Source organism: Pogona vitticeps, chromosome 2 (genome assembly GCF_051106095.1).
Source record: "Pogona vitticeps strain Pit_001003342236 chromosome 2, PviZW2.1, whole genome shotgun sequence".
Classification (NCBI taxonomy): domain Eukaryota; kingdom Metazoa; phylum Chordata; class Lepidosauria; order Squamata; family Agamidae; genus Pogona; species Pogona vitticeps.
In genome coordinates this window covers 141,704,901-141,727,644 of record NC_135784.1, presented here as the reverse complement: position 1 = coordinate 141,727,644, position 22,744 = coordinate 141,704,901, and the positions used below count along the sequence as shown (strand labels likewise).

The 22,744-nt window shown below is 42.7% G+C and overlaps 1 protein-coding gene across 2 annotated transcripts in view; it reads right to left on the bottom strand.

Annotated features, from left to right (window-relative positions):
• RNF213 (ring finger protein 213) overlaps positions 1-14,594 on the bottom strand; it is a 155,775-nt gene extending 141,181 nt beyond the window's left edge. For both annotated transcript variants that reach the window (XM_072990706.2, XM_078384278.1), the window contains exons 1-4: positions 14,472-14,594; positions 9,627-9,767; positions 7,562-7,737; positions 1,054-1,746 (exon numbers count right to left, since the gene is read on the bottom strand). In XM_072990706.2, coding sequence (XP_072846807.2) covers positions 1,054-1,746; positions 7,562-7,702 — 834 coding nt within the window. In that variant the 5' untranslated portion in view covers positions 7,703-7,737; positions 9,627-9,767; positions 14,472-14,594. The remainder of the gene's footprint in view (positions 1-1,053; positions 1,747-7,561; positions 7,738-9,626; positions 9,768-14,471) is intronic.
• Between the last annotated feature and the right edge of the window lie 8,150 nt (positions 14,595-22,744).

The following is a 22,744-nucleotide window of genomic DNA, read 5'->3' as shown; positions in this document are numbered from 1 at the left end:
TCCCCAAAAGTGCACCCACCTAGCTACTATCTTAATGGCCAAAAGGCTATTGTTATTAGCTTAAGATCTATATAACTTGTCAAGTCTAAATGTGACTAACTGGTATCAGATGAATCTCACTTGTGGAATGAGGCACATGACTGAGCATGCAGCCAAACTGTGCCCTGTTCCTCATCAATAAGGCATGGCAAATTATGCAAATCTTATACAAACTTCACTAGAGGATCATTGGTGGTAGAGTCAATCTGGGCAAGACGATTATGGGCAATATATATTTATCAAAATTATGTATGAAAGTTATAGCAAGCAAGAGTACACTTTGGGGAAAGGGACTCACATGAGTATGTTGAGGGTTTTTTTTTCAGCAGTAATTTAAATTGTGATTTAAATCAATTTTGCACAATGATTTAATCTGTGATTTAACTCAATCTGATTTATCAAACCCATCTTGACTCTAATCCAATATACATAGATGGTGCCAAGTTGGGAAGGTCTTGAGCAAAAATGCATCTCAGTCCTGAAGACTAAAAAGATGCCCTGCAGTCTTTCACATAGTCTTCTCACAACTTTCTGTGCCACTGTTGCTCATCCCAAACTTGGAGAACTTCTCAAAGGGCTACACCTCAACTGGGGAGAAAGTTGTTTGAGTGCCCCTGAAAACGGGCCTGTTCCTCTCCATTAGTTCTGCTGACTCCTCACTAGTTTTCCAAACTATCACACATAGCCTCTTTCTGGAATGTCTTTTTCAATTGAGATTCAAAATACTATTTTACAGTGGGGCTAATCTGCAGTCAAGGCAGATTTCAGAAAGAAGAATTTAGTGATTCCTACTTAAAAACCTGGTGTTTGGCTCATGGTGAAATGTTGCCCAACCATTTAGGTTGTTCAACAACCACATAAAAGCACCAGTGCAGTAATCCAGAGGTATGGAGAACACACTCACCATCCTGCAATGATATTTAACTCTCCCTTTATCTCAAGCCAAAGACATCATGAAAATTTTGACACACTCCTCCATAATCATACAATCAGCAAAACCTTTGGAAAACTTACCTTTGGAACCGAAGCACTGCTCTGTTGCTTGGCTGCCTCCTCCACTTTGGTTTTCTGATTGTCTTTCATTTCAGATTTTGTCCCTTTCATTTCCTGTTTCTTGCCTTGTGCACTCAATTTTGCATCTCTCTTTTCAGAAGGTTCTACATCAGAGTGAAAATCTGGAGATACGTTCTCTGCAACTCCCTCTGAAATAGTTGGTGCCAAAACACCAACCGAAGTCTGAGTATTCAAGGTACTTCCCAGAGACTGGTCATTTGCCACAGCACTGTTTCCACAGTCCTTGTTGGAACCCGTCTTTCCACAAACTGGATCATCCTTTTGGGAGCTCTCCTCCTCCACTTTCTCCCCTGTAGAGCCACCTCTATCCTGCTGATCTTCTGCACTTTTTTTACTATCATGCTCCAACTCAGGCTTGATATCATTACTGCCCTCATGATTTTCTGCAACACTTTCTGCACTCTGATTTATTCTCAAGGGACTGCTGTTAATCTGATCCCTGCTCTCACCAGTGGACTCGGTGTTTGCTTTGGTCAATTCAGCTTCTGAATTTTGGCTTTGTTTTGGTGGGCTTTCTGTGCCTGCCACTTTTAGACTTGAAGGATAATCAACACTGGATGAGACTGAACTTAAGGATGTTGTTGAAGAGTCCTGACGTTCCAAGTCTGCATGCTTCCTTTTCTTCTTCTTCTTCTGTAAATGAAAGGGAAAAAAGCACACCTCAGAGCAGAGAAATCCTACCATTACAAATTTTCAAGTATGAATACACAATTCCTCTTTATCAGACAAAAAAACCAAAAAACCCTATGCATCCATGCATTTTAGTTACCCTATCAGCTTTAAAAATCAGAGTTGGGAGACCAGAACACCATATTATATTCCTTCCTCTCAGAAGACCATCAACTGACCACCAACAGCAACAGACTGATGCAGTCACTGCCTACCTGGTGGTTATTTATGTGCAAAGTGATGCATCTAAAGAAGCAAACCTCCGGTCTACCTGTAGGCTATATATGCAAACAAGAACTGGAAAGTCAGGGCCATTGCTCACAGGAAAAACTGATACATAAGCAGGAGCTTCTCCTAATGAGTGTTGCTCTTCCCATGGAAAAGGCTACTATAAAGATCGGAGGGCTAACGGCTTCTTTCTAACCACTCTTACATCAAATGGGTAACTGTGGTGTTCACTCTAAGTTATGCATTATTCATAAGTTGTATGTTACTGTGGCTGGGAGATGGAGCCTGAGGGAGGAGGAGTTAGTCAGAGACAGAGAAGAGAGTAGATAGTTTGGGGTTTGGAGGCAGAGAGGGGGGAGTGTTGAAGGAGTGATTAGTCAGAGTGTGACCTGTATTGATTAGGATAGAGATTAAAGTAAAATATTGAAGCTTTGTGTAACTTTAAGAATGTGCTTAGAATTATTCCTGAAACCATGTGTAATCAATAAACCTGTTTCTGTTAAAAAGTCAGTACTGGATGGACCTTAGTCTTTCATAAGAAATGTAAGTTGATAAAGAGATCAACTGGTGGCAGCATGCCAAGGGTCATGTTGAGATACCTTCATGAGCTCTGTGCTGGTGAAACAAGCAGGGGCCACGGGGTAAACACCACAATTGTCCAGCGGCGGGATACAAAATAATCCAGTAAAGCCAAAGTTTAATGGTGAATTTTCTGGAGTTGTGGGTATCTTTTAGTCAGAGGTTTGTGGTGAAGAAGTGGGTGACCTGCTAGTAGAGCTTTTGTGGAATAGCTTAGTGACGGGGCTTCTGAACCTGGATCTGGGGGAACTAAAGACAGGGACCGACTCTAAAGGAAAAATTATTTTTTTTTTGTTTACCTCAGGATTTGAGAGACTCAGTGGCTAGCTTGAAATCCAAGGCTCTGAGAGATAAGAGAGCAGTGTTGGATAAAAGTGGGAAGTCAAGGTCAGAGCAGATCTGAGGTGACAGGAAAATCAAAGCAGAGGTTTGAAAAATAAAATTATTTTAGTGCCTGAGGGCAAGAATAGCTCAGTCATAGAGAATAACTAAAAGGTTGTTAGCTGGAGAACAGCTAGAGAGAACTGCTGAGTGAAGCACAACAACATATTTTCTGGAATTAACAGAAGAAAGACAGGTCCTTTTAAAAACAGTACAGACATTAAAGGCTAATTCACTCTGACTTCAACATACCACCCAAACATAGCCAAAAAAGGAGTTGTGAGGCAGAAAGTCTACCCTCAGGAAGTGCAGAGAAATGGAGACCCTCCAGCTCCAGTGGAACAGGAGGAGACTGATGAGGGTGCCTCAGAGAGGCAAAGTGTTCTAAGCTCCCAAGATTTAGAAAAATGGAAATTGGAACAGGAATTCAGGCTAAGAGCTAAGGAATTAGAAATTAGAGAAAAAGCCAGAGCTGAAGAGAAAGCCAAGGAGCTAAAGCTCAGGGAACTAGAGATTAGAGCCAAAACTGAGCAAGAGGCCAGACAAATGGAATTAAGACAAAGAGAAATGGGATTTCAAATACAGATGAAACAATTAGAATTAGCTTCTCAAAATAACAATAATAACAATTCTAGTGATATCTCTCAAAAATTGACCTAAAGAAATTTCCCCAATGTAGGAAAGGAGATTGCCCTGAATCTTTCCTGATTTCATTTGAGAGAGCGTGCTGGGACTTTGAGATTAAGGATGATGAAAAGGTTATAGTTTTGAGAACAATTTGGTTTAGAACAATTTTATTCCATTTTGCCTGGGGAATTGCATTAGTCAGAGACACCTAAAAATGTATTACAGGCATCTGAATATGCTGATTCCATTAGTGAGATTAGAGATCCTAAGTTTTCTGAGGTAAAAATTTACAGGCAGAACTAGAACAGTAAGAAACCCTTCAATAAAAATTACAACAGTAAAATGTCAGGGAAAGTTGTTGTTTTTTTTTTTTTTTAAACTTATATACCGCCCCATAGCGCTACAAGCACTCTCCGGGCGGTTTTACAATTTAATTATACAGGCTACACATTGCCCCCCCAGCAAGCTGGGTACTCATTTTACCGACCTCGGAAGGATAGAAGGCTGAGCCAACCTTGAGCCGGCTACCTGGGATTTGAATCCCAGGTCGTGAGCACAGTTTTAGCTGCAGTACAGCGTTTTAACCACTGCGCCAGCTTAGTACCTTATCTAAATTGCCAGGGCCTAATTTGCAGAAGGGAATGAACCCTGAGGAGAAGTTTGACAGATCTCCTCAGTATGATCGAAGGACTTACCAACAGTGTTACAATAGTGGCGAGTTTGGGCATGTTCAATCAAATTGTATGGAAAAACAAAAATGGAAAAGATAATAGTCAGACCAAAAAAGTGTAACAATGGTTCTGTCTCCATGGCAACCGAGGCTGCAGTTGAGCCTGAAGAAATACTTGAAGCCCCTGTGGTTCATTGTTTCTATACAGAAAATGACAATTCTCTTCTTAAAAACTCTGGGGAAGAGATATTAGTAAATGGAAAGAAATATATAGCTCTAAGGGACACAGGTTCCCAAATTTCTACTGCACATTCAGACCTGGTAGCCCAGGAAAACATAATTCCAGCCAGAACTATGAATTTAAAAGGAATTGGGAAAGAAACTATAGTTGTGAGGGTGGCAGAGGTTCAAGTAACCAATGGGAACTGGTCTGGGAAGTGGCAAATGGCCATTTCTGATGAAATACCAGCTGCTTTTCTCATAGGTTGGGACTTAACAGAGCATGTTAAGAGTGCTTTTGTTCTTACACATTCAAAGGGGGGGTCAGAAATCACCCGCTACAGTAGAAAAGGATACTGTAGCTGAGGGAATCCTGGAAGAAGAAAGTTCTTCAGAAAATCAGCTTAATAGACGGAAAGAAGCTGATTTAATTCTTTTGAAGAACCCAAATACAAATATTTTGCTCAGGAGCAGAAGTAGGACATTAGCTTGGTGGGTTGCTTTGAAGCAGCCCGTTCACCCACCTTATTGTCCCAAGTGCCCTGAGAGATTTTGCATAGACAAGGATCTCTTGAATAGGGAAGTTTTACCCACCCCATACAGAGGAAAAGGAGAACCTCAAAGGCAATTAGTGATCCCAAGTACAGTAAGTACTTGGAGAAAATGGTACATCAACCTCACAGTAGTTTGTTTTGTGCACATATGGGAATCACATGAACAAAAAGAAGGGTTGCCCAGAACTTCTTTTGGCCAGGTATGGGAAACAGGTTACGTACTATTGCAAAACTTCTGATATAAGAAAATTTCTGGGCACTTACGGTACATCTCAGAGGACCTCTCATGGACTATAAATGCCAACATGCTAGTGAAGAAGGCACAGAAGAGGCTGTATTTCCTGAGAATGCTCGGCAAGTTAAATTTATCTCAGCATTTACTTCTGTCATACTATCGTGGCACCATTGAGAGTGTCCTAACCTATGGCATTCTGGCATGGTTTGGGAGTAGCTCTGTAGCAGACAAAAAAGCTCTACAGAGAACCATTAAAATTGCCCAGAATATCATTGGGCTCCAGCTACCAACCCTGGATGACATCTTCCCATCCCGCTGTCTGAGGAAGTCACACAGCATCCTGAGAGACTCTTCCCATCCTGCTTATAACTTTTTTGAACTGTTGCCGTCTGGCAGAAGATATAGAACAATTAAGACTCGGACCACACGTTTTCTGAATAGTTTTTATCCCAGAGCTATAATTGCACTTAACAATGAGCTTAAAGACCACCAGTAGTTAATAGTTAGTTGGACTGTGCTACTTGGCCTGCAGTGTAGATGTTTGTATTTTTAGTGGGGGACTTTTAGTGGGTGGGGAGTGTTGGGGGAATTTTTTTGTGGGTGGGGAGTGTTTGGGGAATTTTATGTGTGCGCATCTGTCTGGTCTCTGGATGTCTGTGAATTTCATTGTATCGGTATACAGTACTGTGTATATACTTACAATGACAATAAATAATAAATTAATAAATTAATAAATTAATAAATTAATAAATAAAAAAGGGGGACAGGGCAGATATGCAGATGATACCACTCTGATGGCAAAACGTGAGGAGGAATTAAAGAACCTCTTAATGAGGGTGAAAGAGGAGAGTGCCAAAAATGGACTGAAGCTCAACATAAAAAAACTAAGATCATGGCCACCAGTCTGATCACCTCCTGGCAAATAGAAGGGAAAGATATGGGGGCAGTGACAGATTTGACTTTCTTGGACTCCATGATCACTGCAGATGGTGACAGCAGCCACGAAATTAAAAGACGCCTGCTTCTTGGGAGAAAAGCGATGACAAACCTAGACAGCATCTTAAAAAGCAGAGACCTCACCTTACCAACAAAAGTACGCATAGTCAAAGCTATGGCTTTTCCAGTAGTGATGTATGGAAGTGAGAGCTGGACCATAAAGAAAGCTGACTGCCGAAGAATTGATGCTTTTGAATTGTGGTGCTGGAAGAGACTCTTAAGAGTCCCCTGGACTGCAAGGAGAACAAACATATCCATTCTAAAGGAAATCAACTCTGAGTGCTCAGGACAGATCCTGAAGCTGAGGGTCATCTCGTGAGAAGATTCCATGGAAAAGACCCTGATGTTAGGAAAGTGTGAAGGCAAGGGGAGAAGGGGACGACAGAGGATGAGATGGTTGGACAGTGTCACCGAAGCTACTGTACCAACATAAATTTGAGCCAACTCCAGGAGGCAGTGGAAGACAGGAGGGCCTGGCGTGCTCTGGTCCATGGAGTCATGAAGAGTCAGACACAACTAAATGACTAAACAACAACAACAACAACAACAACATGTCTAGTAAAGAACTGCATCAAGTTTTCTCTACCTAAATATTTGTTTCAAGGTTATTCTTCCACCTAATTTTAAAGGGTTTTCTTTTAAAATTTGAAAAAAAGTTTTAACTACACACTCAGAGTGTAAAAGCCAACAACTCTTCAGCTGTTGGCTTTTTGTGAATTGTGAGGATTTTTAACCCTGAACATGATACATCTATGTAAACGGTTCCATTCAAGTCTTGAGAAAAGTTTGTGAAAACCCAGCAATCACAGAAACACTACAAAGTCTGACAGATATCTACAGCCCATATCACATTGTCCAGAAGAGAGATCCAAGCACCTGGTTAGGTTATATCACGTACAGGAAAACTATCTGTTGTGGGCTAAAGCATGATCTTTTGACCTCACGTAGGTCTGGTTCCTCCCTTCTCCTCTTTCTTGAAGGAGAGTTATCATTATCATCCAATTTAAGCCAGCCAACATCCTTCACAACTTTTACAACCTGTTGAAAAACTATCTTACTTTAAGGAACTTAGCATCTGAAAGCAAAAGGTAACTCCTTGCATATAAATACAGCAAGTCGAAATCATTCCATTATTACAACCACTGCAGGAAACAGTGAAACAGTGTGAACAGCTCTGAGATACCTGTTAACGTTAAAAGGAGTATTGGTCAAACTATTCGCTTTCTTTAGTGAACAGAAGCATGACTGAAATCTCAGCACTGGACCCAACTTGTACTCGAATATACATACTTTTCTCTGTGACAATGAGCCTTGACCCTCTGGCAGAGATTCTTCTGACTCCTTCTCTGCTTCCTCAGTGGGTGGCTGTTGCTCAGCCGAGGATCCCAAAGAAGAAAAGCTTTCCATCCTCAGTTCTTTCCCAGACTCCATCTCCAAACTCAGGTTTGCATCTCTTTCGTTTGCACCTGGAAATAAGTCATCTCAAAAGTTATTTCAACAGATATCTGCCACTGACGGAGGAAGGAGCTCAGCAATCAGAAAATGTTAGTAAAGCCAACAAAATCAGCAACCCAAAACCTTTTTTATATTTATACGTGGGCAAGAGGAACTGCAGAAGCTACCAAAGCTAAATGTCAAAGCAGGGGGATGTGTTAGGTGCATTATCACCTACACAACCAGCATCTTGTCAATTTGCCATGGCAACTTCCACGGCTGCTTCTGCATGTGCGTAAATATCCAACAGAATTCTGGCCAGCACACTTTGTGTCTTCAAGATGCATTTACTAATCTGTATCCTGGAGCATATCTATTATTCAGGAAAGAAATGAAGCACTTCCACTAAAAGAGTTCCTGAAAATGTTATGGGATATAATTTCATGCAAATTCGAGGATACAATTGAGCTCAATTGAGCTCACATACAACCACATCCCCTTTAGATTTGGATATAAAGAAGAATATTTTCAGTCAGTGTAATATCTATACGAGGCCACTGGGGGAGGTCATCAGGAGTTCTGGAGCTCTGTGTCACCAATATGCAGATGACACCCAGCACTATCTCTCCCTCTATCCTTCTGCAGTGGATGCCATCCCATCTCTTGAGTGCTGCCTGAACGCCTCACTGGGATGGATAAAAGATAACAGACTGAGGCTGAACCTGGACAAGACAGAAGTCCTGCGGGTGGATGCCCCTACTGTCAGCAGATTGGGAACCTCCGCCTCTTTTGTAGGGGCTACCCTCTCTGCTAAGGATGAGATTCGCAGCCTAGCCATACTTCTGGATCCATCGCTATCAATGGAGAGTCTCAGATAGTGTCTGCGGTCCACTTCGCCTTTTTCCACCCGAGACGGATCGCCCAGCTGCATCCCTACCTTGACTCTAGGTCCCTCATCATGCTGCTCATGCATTGGTGGTCTTGATTAGACTACTGTAATGCTCTTTATGGGGGCTCCCCATCAGGCTGTTACAGAAACTTCAACAGGTCCAGGCAATGTTCTCTCTAATTTTCTGTCCCACATATGGGAGCCTTGCAGGGGTAGGTGGGGTTTCATTTGGAGCAAACTGGCTGCTAGCTGCCAGCTGCCCATGCGCAGCTCAAATGGTGAGCACATGTGCACAATCAGCTTATGGGGAACACTGGGTCCAGAATATGGCAATCAGACTACTGTGTCCCATTTATGCCCCATAAAGAGCATAAATAAATATCACCATATCTCCCCCATTCTGGCTGCCTTACACTGGCTACCTGTCTGTTTCCATGTCAGCTTCAAGGTGATGATGCTGACATATAAGACAGATGGTTTGGGACCTCAATACCTGGCAGAACGCTTCCTCCCCATGAGATCTGCCCAGCCTACTCAATCATCCCAGACTAGATGGTTGAGGTCATGGACCCAAGAGAGACCTGGAAGAGATCAGGAACTGAGCCTTCTCCACAGTTGCTCCCCATCTTTGGAATAATTTCACACCTGAAATTTGCCTGGCCCCTTCACTGGGGATTTTTAAGAGATCTCTGAAAACGTGGCTGTATAGACAGGTATTTCATGTTTTTACTTTCTTTGAAGCCTCCAGTTGCAGTGGTTATTGCTTTAGAGTGGCTGGGGGTCTTCCACGACCCTCTTCCAAATCTTAAGTCAGAAAGTACTTATGGATCCCCACTTCACCCCATTTTTGGCCACTCAGGGACTTTGGCCAACTCATGGAAGTTGCTAGGAACAAAAAAAAAATGCCTCCAGGCCCACCAAAATTTCCCACTCATGGCGTAAATCCTGATTGTTATAAACTTAACACAGTATGTGACTGAAGTGGTACAAGGACACTGTAGAACAGACATCAGAGTACTGTATATAACTTACTTTTTGTGCTGGCAGAAGGAGCCAACTTATTCCCACAGTCACTGCAAAACTTGTGCGATGCATTTTGGAAATTCTTGCAGTTAGGGCACTTAAAGCCCTTTCTGGGGGATCGGCGACCCAGGATGAAGGTTTTTTAATGGCCTGTAAGAAAATAGGAAAGATGTCAGACGGAGGAGAGGAGCAATATTAGCCAAGGTTTGAAAGCTTGCTGTCTCACTGTCCATGAAATGAAACTGAAACCAGGAAAGACTGTGAATTTTCACATCTCTTTTTGTACTGTAGTTTGAGTCACTGGTACTGGTGGATAACAATACTAGTACTGTACTGTATTTTACAAGAATGCTATGAATACAGAAATGCACACCACAGTAATACAGTACATAAAAAAATCCTGAGCCTTCCATAGTTTTAACAATACAGTACTATACAAAATCAGATACCAAAACTTGAGATGTTTAAGTATTAGCTTTGTGTCATGCTAATAGCTTCTAGTCATTGGAAGATTTTTGGGAGGCAATCCTGAGTGTAAACAGTGCTAAATCACCCAATTTATAACCTAAAGTACAAAACATAAAGTGTTGTACAAAATTAGCCCGAAAGGGCAAAAAGCTCACAATCTTGTTTGTAGAATTCTCCTGGGTATCCATGTTCCCCAAATGTTTTGTGCTGGGAAACCTCTTAATACTGTAATTAGTTTTATCTTGGATTCAGTGAATGGGTTGTTTAGGATTTTGCTTGTGTATAAGAGGGGATGTTGGCAATACATCTACAAAGTTATCAAGGTTAGTTTGGTCTGTTAGTTATGCTCTGTTTAAGTTGGTACAATATTTATTTAAAATGTTTTAAATTTGAATTAGTGAGAAAGCTGATCTCCTATCTTGTGTTCTTAAGGTGACAACTGCATTCCCCCCAGTGTGGGTGAGTGGATAGAGTGATGGACGAGGACTCTGGGGAACAGGGTTCAAATCCCCATTCAGCCATGGAAACTCACTGTGGAACTGGTAAAAACACTCCTTAAATATCTCACTTAAGGACACAGAACACACATAAACTGCATTTCTGGCTCCCCCCCCCCCCCAGTGCATTAGATAACACTCTGGAGTTCCTACTACCAAGCTCATATGCATTCTTTTAGAGGTACACAAAACCTGTTTCATTTTTGTCTCTTTCTATGAAGACTAGCTCAGCTTTTTTTATTAATTAGCAGGGTTATTAGCTTTGGTTTTCCCCCCTATTTAGGTTGTTCTGTTGCCTTGTTAATTCTGGAAAGTATACTTATGTATGTTTTTTCTTTGACTTTTTGGGATCTTCCCTGTCTTCAGAATGTAATGCTTTAATGTAGTATGGCAGAGGATTCAAGGATGCCTCTTTCAAAACCAGCTCTGGTCAACCTTTGCCGGACAATAAAAATTATGTCCTTTTACTCGGGTGGGTAGTAACGTATAAGCAGAAATTACCCTAGGTCGCTTTCAAGATATAATTAATGGAAACATTTAATTAAGTTTAACACAAACTATGGAGAGAAATTATAAATGTCTTTTGTTAGTTCAAAAAAGATGAAACATTTTCAAGTAGAAATCTGAATGACATTCCATGAAGAAAACAATAACATTCCCAAAAATCAAATCAGTTGTTACATACAGAAATTTTCCCATGCAGACTATGGTTCCACTCTCACTAAAGCCATCCAAACAGATACAGTCCTAAAGAAACTAAATTAACTCCTTAAATGAAATCTCTGTGGGATGCAAAATCAAGGCCTATGAGATTAGCAGCCATTTGAAGTACAGTATTATTTAACATCCCCCAAACTCCCTCCAGCCTTAATTTTTAAAAGCAAGCCTAAAAGTTCTCAACTGTACAGCAGCAAAACCAGCAAACCAAGATATGATTAGAATAGGAGCTAAAATATTATATCTACCTAATCCAATGTAGGGGTGCAAAGTGTTCGGCTCTGTAGTACCAGCACAACCTCCTCCTAGATTCCAGATGATAAGATCCTGGAAAGGCTCAGTAGGAAGGTTCACTGAGAGAAGGATGGGTCTAGGAGAGGGAAAGTCCTTCCCCCTCGAAAAGTGGGAAAGGATAAGCAACCATGATTCAGAGACAAGGAAGCTGAGGGGAGAAAGCTTCTCTCGGGGTACAGTGGGTTTCTGTTCCATTGACACCCCTAAAGTTCCCTGCTTTCTCATTGGCTTCTTTACTTTCTTCCCCAGTGACTAACCACAAGATGATGAATAAGATGGTATGCTCAAAATCCATGGAAACTGTTCTCTATTGTTTCAAGGGGTTGACAGAACCCTAGGCAGTACTGTATATCTCCGTGTAGGGAACATCCCAGGCTCATGAGGAAACAAATTACCAGGGGTCTATACATGATGTATCCCTCTCCTTACTGGCCTGTTGTTGTGGGCTGAAGAAGCTATGTCAGCAATTGTTCACAACATCCTATTTTCCAGGCAGCTAGCATTTCCTGCCAGACCTGCATCTGAATCAACTTCTTCCCCTTTTTCTGGCTTCTTCCCCTTTCGAGCTTTCTAGGTGTATTCTAGATAGGGCCTGAGTAACTGAAGGATCCATCCACTACAAGTGGACAGTATTTCCTTGCTGATCTTGATAGCTCCCAAGAGTAGAGTTTTCTTTACAGAACTGCTTATTATTTTTTTAATATTTTTTACTACTTTCAGGTTTGCTAAAGGTTTATATAGTCTTAAATTCTCACATGGGATCTGCTGTGGGCTGGAGTCCATATTATTGTAGACCATGGTGTGTTCTGTTATTACTGGTGAGATAACCATTTTTGCTATTCAGGATGTTTATTCTGAATACAGACAACATGATCAATTCAAAGTATTATGCATATTTCTGTGAGTAAAATGTATAGTCCTTTTAAATTTATTTTAAAATGGGTTTTTAAATCACCATGCATCTACTAGACCGGTGGTCCCCAACCTTGGGCCTCCAGGTGTTCTTGGACCAGCTCCCAGAAATCCTGGCCAGCAGATGTGGTAGTGAAGGCTTATGGGAGTTGTAGTCCAAGAACATCTGGAGGCCCAAGATTGGGGACCACTGTACTATACTATGTGCTTTTAATAAACTTAAAATTGCAGTTGTGCTTTAACCTAGGGATGGAAATTGATGCTCTACCTGGATTTCGATTGACTGTTAAATTCACGCCTCCTCTGATTACTAAATTCCATTCTGCAAAGAAGTGTGCTTTTTCTGTGAGCTCCCACATCAACTGAGTTTGGGCTTTATCAGGTGCATAACATGTCTCCAAACTACCGTAATTGCTTTCCCCATAGTCCCTTTTGCCAAGAGAACCTCACTCTCATATGAACACCTCTGGAAAATTAAAAATACTCATCTTATTCAACTAAGACCTGACAAGCCATGGGACTACAACCCTCAGAAACCTGGAGCAGTTATGGCTCGAGACTTATAAAATGTGTGCCTCCCCCTTCTCTCAAATATATTTGGGGAGTTCAGTTCTCCACTGTGCCTCCTTCATAGAGGTTGGACTCGATGATCTATTCTATAGGGTCCCTTCCATCTCTCCATGAAGATTTCCCACAACATTCTTCAGTGGCACAGTTAAAAAGGCTTCAGGAAGGGCTAGACCGGCCTCCACATTCTAACCGGCCCCGCCCATTCCCTAGATAACACTCCAATCAGTGACTCTTATGCAAATAACGGGTCCCTCGACTTACGGCATCTGCTTCTCAGCGCTCCTACGAAGAACAAATGCGCGCGCTCCGACCAAGGAGGAAGCGCTGAATGAAGAGAGGAGGGGAAAAAAGTTCCCGGCACTACAAGCCCCAGAATTCATTGAAACCACGGTTTCAACATGTTTGCAAGGTATTCTCAGCTTGTTTTCAAGGGGGAAAAATTGATTGCATGCATCACCAACATCGAACAAAAATCATCATCTTTCCGCTCCCTCCCTAAAAGCAAATGCCCAGGGTGTCATTCTCCGACGGTTACCCGACACAGGCAGTTTTGAAGCTACTCCGGAGCCCAAGAGTAAACCAGGAAGAAAGCGAGTGGCGGCTCTCCCACAAAACAGCAACAAAGCGGAACTAGGCGTTTTATCACCTGCCTGATGTCTCCGACAGTCCCGGCAAGGGAGGCACCGCTGCGCAGCGTCCCAGCTCGAGGCCACGCCCACCGGCAGGAGCCGAAGCCCGGCAGGCACCGGAAGGGGACAGTGGTGGGCGCCGAACTTAACGAAAGTGGCTCCCCCATAATAAGGATGAACGGAAAAACAGCCGGGCCGCGCCCTTCGTAGCACCGCTCACGGCGAGAGCCCTGCCAGGGCTGCCCCCTTTCCCGCCCGCCTCCATTTCTCCAATACAGCGGACAAACACAACAACGTCTCCTTCCCCATCCCATGATAGCCTGCAAGAAGGTAGAAAACAAACACACCGAGGCACCTCAAGCGCGAAACTGTTGAATTTTAACGTCAGCTTTCGTGAGTACATTCGCGTTCTCAGACGGTGTTTGTTTTTTCTTTTAAGTTTTCGTTTTCGCCCGGATATGCTCACCCAAGCTAACACAGCTACTTCTTTGAAAACTGCCAGAATGTAAAGTAACTTCTTCCTGCCAGGGCGATTTCGCCAAGGAAACATATCTATCCTTCCTCGTTGAAAAGGAAGCCCAAGAAGGGAGCGCCTCCCCCACCCCACCGCTGCCCGAAAGGATGGGGGAAAAGACACCCCCGGCAGGCTGCCATCACTGCCCTGCTGCACCAAAGGGCTGGACAGTTCACAGCCCCTGTTACAGCCAGAGAGGTGGCCGGCGACGGCAGCTTGCATCTCCTGCCCTCCAAGCCGTGCGGCTACTCACCCCAAAGTAAGTCCGAAACAATTGCCGAAGCCACGGCTCCGACGGAGGAACCCCCCTCTCCTTCCTGCTGCTGCAAAGCCGCCTCTGCTGGCGCACACCCCACGAGCGGCGCGAGCCCGGCGCACTTTCGTTTTCCAGGCTCCGCTCGGTGTCGCTTTATTGGAGGCGATGCAAAGTTTCGCTTTCCGAACGTCACTCACGAAGGCCCCCTCCCCCCCCCGGCTGGGCTTCGGTGCGTGGAGCGCGCGCGCTTGCCCACGAGGGTTTGTGAGGCGGTCGCGCACGCGCTGGAGGGGGCGCCTGGCAGCGGAGAATTTGAGAGGTGCCCTCAGGGCGCGCCTTCGGGAAGGTTCCTGCGTGGATGACCCTCTTCTAAACACGGAGAAAGCGGCGCGGGCGAGGTTTACGCCTCCCGTCCCCATAAAATCTTTTGAGTGCGTTTTTGTCTTTGATGTGGAGAACGTAAATCCATTTCCTGGAATCGGGGCCGGCCCTACAATTAGACTTTAAAACAATCACGAATAGGGGAAATAACAGAAAGTAAATGAGGGGTTTGGATGCTCACGGTTGTGCCTTTCCATTCTAGCGGCATTGGCGAGTTGTGTTCCATTTACAAGCGCTTGTCGCCCGTTGTTCAACTCTTTTAAGACGCTCCAGAGCACAATAAGTAGTTTTAACTAGTATAGTTGGCTGTAACTAGTTACTATTCAGGTTCAATGAGCAGCGTAAGAGCAACGTAGGGAGTAGCGATCCTTGGGTAACTGAGTAGCGTTTTCTGCGGTTTTTTTGAAAGCTACTCTCAAAGGTCCTTTTAAAAGTCATTCTGATAGGTTGTCAATAAGGTGTTACCCTGTTACTAGTCTTAAGTGGCAAGATATTTGATATTTGTCGTTTTTATTTCTGAAAATATTTTCAAGGTGCAGTATCGGAGTGGGACACTAGGGAGAAGCAAAGAGGTTTTTTCCTGGTTGGTTCGTTTGGCCTGTCTCAAAGAAAATAAAACACACAACAATGCAATGGATCAGGAATGATTTCTTGCTAATAGAAACAATCACTGAGCCATTAAACGAGTTCCTTTAAAAAGTTGGAAGTCTGTTCCAAATTTATATTTACTGTTCCTAATTTTTTCTTTAGTTTTATTTAATAGATATCTGCTTAGTCCTTGTGTCAAAAAGGCAGCTAACGATCATGAAATATGGGTTCAAAATAAAATATTAATTAGAATATAAAAACAAATACATTAAAACACTCCTTAAACCATCATTCAGCAGCACATCCCCTTGTTTCAGGTCTGTCTGAATACAAATATTGTGTCTACAAGTAGAATTGAGGAAGGAAAGCACTTAGCCTCATTACATGGTGTTAAGTATGTACAAGATTCTGTTAAGATTGTGAAGGTGTGTGTATAACTTCCAAAGTATAGTATCTAACAGAGCTAGCAAGACTACAACATTTTGAAAATAGTATATACTTGGCCTATGGCACAATCCAGCCCTGGTTCTACTATTAAAAGGTAAAGGTAAAGGTTCCCCTTGACAATTTTTGTCCAGTCGTGTCCAACTTTAGGGGGCGGCGCTCATCCCGCTCTTCAAGCCATAGAGCCAGCGTTTGTCCGAAGACAATCTTTCCGTGGTCACATGGCCAGTGTGATTTAGACACGGAACGCTGTTTACCTTCCCACCGAAGTGGTCCCTATTTATCTACTCACATTTGCATGCTTTCGAACCGCTAGGTTTAGGGAGCTGCAAATTAGGCTCAGGTTCACATTTCTTCAATACCCAGGGTGTAGCAATGGACTGTTCATCTCTTTCAGAGTGGAACTACACCGCAAGAAAAATAAGAATGGATCTAATGTGAAGTTTCACCTTCACCTGCCAATTTCCTCCTCTTGAGTCACCTATTTGCCCTGGCACTATAATGCTTTGAAAGAAAAACAAAAGCAAAAAGGGAGTGGGAAGGGAAGAGGAAAAGGAAAACAAGCAGACACAAGCACCAGGTTTGAGGAGGAGAGAATTCAAATGGCAGTCAGTTTTCCTGCTGTCCTGTTTCTCTCACTGCTGCTGGAGCCTGGTAGAATGGCTACAAATCCCTCCATATCAGTTCACATGATTGCATTGTCAGAAACAATGCAAATATATGCAGCTCCAAAAAAATAGAAGCCGCAGTGGTGCAGGAAACAACTGCAGATGGGAGATGGAATTCTGTGCTGATTCCCACTGGTGTGTTGTGTAATCAGTGGAAAATAATGCAAAAATGACTGTCCCCATTCTAGGGCATCTCCCACATTAGTCAATGTAGTCACACCCTCAGTTTCAATCTTGACTATGGTTCTTGTCTCTAGTTCAGCTTTGTCAGCTGGGGTGCAAATCTAGATACTGATCCACAAACACGGAATGATTAAACAGTGTGAAAGTACACAGAAAAAATAAATAAATGACGTTATGAAGATGAATGTTCAAAATCAACTCAGAAATTACTTTGTGTCACTTCTGAAATCCTATGTGTCTTATAAGTACTTGTCCAGCTTTCTACTATCACGAACAAAAATAACTCACTGCTTCTTTTTTATTTTGTGGTGTTTGTGCACTCTTTATATTCCGATCTCATACAGCACCACACTCAATCCACTGCAACTATGTTAGATCATATGTTATGCATCATAAATAAGCAAAACTTTATAAAATGTCTTGACAAAAGCCTTCTCACCCAACTGCAGTTTGTAGTTAAGAGAACCAATTGTTTGTTCAAAAACAACCCAAGTACTGTAGGTTTTTTCTCTGCCTTTTAAAGTACAGCAAATATTAAGCAACAGGAAAATTAAGCATTTGCTGGCTTTTAATAACACCCAGACCATTACACCTACAGCTACTTACTCTTCCTTCTTCAGAATAGGGTTGCTTCTGATTATTTAGAAGCAGACTAATTATTTAGTTTCCAGACTATCTTGTACTGAAGGGCTGCAAAGCTTTTCAGAAACACCCTTTCACTTTCATTTCCCGGGTTTTGTACTCTGTCTCTAGGAATACAAAGCTGAGTCATTCCTACACAATTTCTGTAAAAAGTAATAAGAGAACTTTGATCTTCCAGCTTCTTCTCAAGGATGCAAGCTAGAGCATTCTGAACAAGGTACACACCCTTTTGGACTGCAATGTTTGAGATAATGGCAAAAAACAACTTTAAACTCGTAACAATGGATTAAAATGTACGGAAGATTCACATAGTCCCTGCACACAACCGAAGATGGGAAAAACTTTTTTTTGTCCTTTAAAAAAAGTCAATGTTCAAGCCCAACAGGACCCCTAATCAAGCTAGGCATTGCAGAGTATTTGGGGGGGGGGGGCAAGCGGAAAAATGGAATAGTCCAAAATGCATCCTGAGCAGATGTTATAGTGTCAGCGTTAGAGTTGAAATAATTCCCCAAGGATAGTGGTGGTGAACTTCTTGTGTCCGGGTGAGATTTTTATTTTATTTTTCTGCCTTTCTCCTTAAAAAGGACCCAAGGTGGCTTACAGCGTTAAAAAGACAATCTCTACAAGCTAAAAACACTAAGCATATGAATATTTCTAAAGAATTAGATGTTGAGGTTTTATTTCAGGCATTGTCTTTCTCCATCGCTGGTGACAAAATTAAAGTTGGGAGGAAGCAGAGGCCACATGTGATGGCACCTTACAGACTCTGACAGCTTTGTTTCAGTGTGATCTTTTGTAGATCCAAATCCCTAGCAATAAAGGGTTGGCAATCATCCAGTATATTCCTCTAGCGCCTCGTTTTGCTGTAGCATCTAAATTCCTGTTAGGCTGGAAGCAGAGGGAGAAAGAGACTGCAATGATACTGAAGTGGATATGCCTGTTTTAAACACTTCAGTGGCCCAATACCACCTACCCTTTTTGGATTTTGTGGAAGGACCACACAGTTGTCGTTTTTTTTTTTTAAATGTTAATTGGATTATGGAAATTTCCTGGAGTAGGTGCTCAGGGCACAATCTGCAATCAGAAAGTTCTACTATTACTGTACTCATAAAAGGGTTGATTGAGCTGAGGAATTCGCCACTAGGTCATATTGTTAATCTGGCTGTTGCTTAGTGCAGTAACTCCTCTTCTGCCATGAGCATTGCCATGTCTCTTTGAGCCTCTGTTATGAACCAAGTGGAAGCTGCTGTGCCTCGATGCAACAAGGTCATCATAGAAAAGGTACTGGATGATTGGCACCCCTTGGACTACAGAGATGGGGAAAGACAATTTGTCCTACATTGTTCATAGTGAGACCTGATGCGCCCCCAGCTGGTGCAATGATTTTGCCATCTCCATTTGAGGATATTTAAGTAAAATCTGCTCAGGATACATTTTGGACTCTTTTTATTTCTCCCCTCCTCCCACCAAACTACAATACAAACACATAGTTTGGTCACCTGACTCTCTCTCTCTCTCTGCTTGGGAGCTTGTATGACAGCCCATTATGAGCAAGTTATTCTAGAGACAGTAACAAACTGGAGGAAGTTTATTTATTGTTGGTCTGGGATAGTCATGGCTATAACTTACAACTTTTCAGAAGGACTGCCTGCCTGTTCCTTGTTACTAAGGGGAGTGATTTGAGCAAAAGAGAGACAAGAAGAAGGATCCCGTGCATGGTTCATTTTATCATGCTACATTCTATCATTGAGAAGGAGGCATTGTAGGGAGACGAACCCAAAGATAAAGAAAAACAGCAGTGGGGGCAAAAATGGCAGGGAAATGCAGAGACACATTGCATTTCCTCAAGATGGATTATGTGCCGCCTTGGGCCAACTGACGTGATTCCAGTCTCACCCTCTTTCCTGGAACAGGCACATTTTCCCCCATCCCCTTGCTAAATTCCTCTTGAGCAAATATTTCAGGGCCGGGAAGAGTGGCGGAGAGAGCATTGCCTGCACACAAAACAGCAAGTGTTTAAGATCTGTTGTGTAATAATTTGTAGTGCGAGCACAACTCTGGCCTGTTTACAAGTTAAAAACCCACAAGGGCAATTAATTTCTATAGGGGGCCACATTAAAAATCTGAACTGTGTTTGGGGGTGGGTAGTAATAGGCCCCCAATTTGTGGGTAGCAATAGGCCCCCATTGGTTGAGGCCCTGCAGTGAACAAACTACAAGGCTGACATAGTTAAATCCCGAAACTTTTTAGGGAGTTAATTATGTGAGAGTTGTAATTCGTTCACCGTGGGGGGGGGGGAGAAAAAAACGGACACTGAGCTAACTCACCTGTCCTCTGTTCCCCTGTGGCCTTCCTCTCTGATTGTCTTCTATCCCGCACTGGCGATGTGATGCGTCATCACGTCGCCTGCACAAGGATCACTTCCAGCCTCTTGAGCCGCAGGCTCCGCAGCCTGCGGCTCAAGAGTAACAGTCAAAACTCACAAGATCCCAGCGTCGGATCTCACAAGTTTTGCTTACTGCCATGCTGGGTGACCAGAGCCGGAGCTCCGGCTCACTCAGCGGCGACGGGCCAGCCAGACTGGAGCAATGACCAGCAGGCCGGACAGGAGTGACTCTCGGGCCATACTTTGCCCAGGTCTGCCACATATGTAGCAATAATGACACCTTGGATTAATATTATTGACCACAATAGTGCTGCTGGGCAAAGCTCAGAACCCCTTAAATCTACCTTGTTGTGTTCTGTGCCATCAAGGTGGAACCAGTGTATAGAGACCCTAAGAGTTTTCAAGGTAAGTGAGATATTTAAAGAGCAGTTTTACTAGTTCCACTGCCCCAATGAGTTTCATGGCCAAGTGGAGATTCAAACACTGTTCTCCAGAAATCCTAGTTCATCACCCTGTCCATGATACCACACTGGGAATCCTTCCCCAAAAAAACAATATGGCTATGGTGTGTCTTTTTTTTTAAAAATCTGGTTTTTGGCCAAGATGACTAAAGTTATCTGTTCTATTCTGCCTTGATCATCATCTACCAGGCTAATCCAGGGACAAGGGACATAGGCTATCTGACTGAACAAGAAGATGGGCAGACTATTCTAGGATGTATTCGCGAAGGCTTTCACGGCTGGGATCTAATGGTTGTTCTGGGTTTTTCGGGCTCTTTGGCCGTGTTCTGAAGGTTGTTCTTCCTGACGTTTCGCCAGTCTCTGTGGCCGGCATCTTCAAGAGCCCAAAAAACCCAGAACAACTACTATTCTAGGATGCTTGCTTTCCCAGACCTCCAAACAATCCTTGTAGCATAAAAACAAAAATCGTCTAATAATCTGGCATCTCCATGGGAGGACTATCCTGTGAGATGACTCCTTGGCAGGGGCATTCATTGTCTTCTATGTAATTTTGATGGGAGTCCTTTTAGACCTATATTGTCATTTCCTCCTAGGGCCTGGCCCACTTTAAGACAGAGGCTATTTCTTCTCTGCCACTGTTTTTAACTTACAATAATTGTTCTTGGCCTGACAAGTTTTCCAGCTAAAACAGCATGTGGTACGCACATACATGTCTAAGTAAGAGTGAGACTCTGCTGGGCTGTTGCACAAACCTGCCAGTTCGGTAACATGCCCTCTGTTGATGGGGGGTGCAACAATTGCCCATCACACTACATGGTACACACCATTCTGCATTGATCTAGTCTAACATTTTGCTGAGTTTGTGCCAGATTAGATTAGGTATCCTTCAGTCTCGAGAGACTATGGTAACGTGCTCTGTATGGAGGACTTGGAACAGTGTCTAGTGTGGCTGAGGAGGCCAATTTGAGAGTGACAATCCCTTCCACACTGAAGACAAATCCAATATGTCCCCTGTCCAGCTCCCTGATTTTGCTGCTGCCGGGACTGCCTCTTTGCCTCGGCCTGCTGAACAAGGGTCTCTTCAAAGTGGGAGAGGCCATGATGCACTGCCTGCCTCCAGGCTGAATGCTCAGATCAGATGAGAAACCTCAGATCAGAAACCTTGAGCTTTTGCACCAAACATTTTATCCAGCACATAATTCCAAAGAGTGCCATTATCACACCAAGATGACCACAATGGGACTGGTTATTCTGAAAACCTCATCAGCTTGATCACACCAACCAAAGAATGAGCTCCATCAACTGTGTTTTCCTGAATAGCTACTAATTTAGTCAGGTGCTGCACCAGTTGCAAGATGATGTTCAAATGAGTTACCCGAGAGCCAGTACTGTCTATTAAGCCCAGTTGGGTTTCTCACATAAAATAGGAAGTTTCCTCTGTTTTAAAAGTCTTCTGTTTCATCTTGTTTTGGATATATTAATCAGCAAAGTTCATAAGAGCATCAACTTCTAGATTCTGTGATGGACAGACGCTGGATCAGTAGTCCATTAGAAACCCTTCTGCATTAATAGTTCAGAGTATCAATGGTTCATGGAAGCTTAATTTAAAAGGACCTCATGTAATTCTTCCACCCAACCCAACACAGATGAAATTTTTAATTCCTTATGCTTGTGTTGAATGCATTCAGAGGGGTCCAGGTAGATGAATTCTATGGAAAGGCACTTTGTTACAGCAGCTCAATTTTATTTTATTTTTAATTTGTGCAATAAATTTAATTAATGTCATGTTCTGATTCTATTTTGTATCCATCAACTTCTCTCTGCCGGCTGCTATTATTCTTGCAATTTTATTGTCTTTTGAAATGTGTTGCATTGTGTGTGATGCCTTATTTGTAATTTCCATTGGTGTTTATTATGTTATTTTATTTTGTTAGTCACTCAGAGTAGTGGCTCCGCTACTAGTTGGGCAAGATAAAAAAATGTAAATACTGTAAATATAAAATAAAAAAGTCTATACGCATAAGAAATACCTTTCTTTAGAATTCCAGCCCAAATGACATTTTCTTGATATAAATCTCGCATCATTTTCCACTAGATGGTTTCTGACAATTGCAGTTCAAGGTATCTGGGAATAGGTATCAAATGAAGCCTTGCTTTGTCATATGTTCATCATCATCATCACCACATTGTTTTCAGTGTTCAATAGCAGTATTGGCCACTTGAGGGAACCAGTATGAATCTTCATGCAGCATAGATCTAAAGAGTAACAGTAAAGTTCCAAGCTTTGGTATCAAAAGCCCAATCTAGGAAACAATCGGCTTCTTGCAGGCTTTGGTTCTTTGTTCGGGACATGAAGGTATAACAGTACCTGCAGCACCTTGCAGTAACAGATTCATTCTGTCTGCAGTTGCCATCTTCAGACTATGAGTTCTTTTAGCTAAGGTTTTACCCTGCCTCAGCTCTGCTGGATTTCCACTCATTATCACCTTCCTGTGTGTGTCTAAAATGTAGTATTCA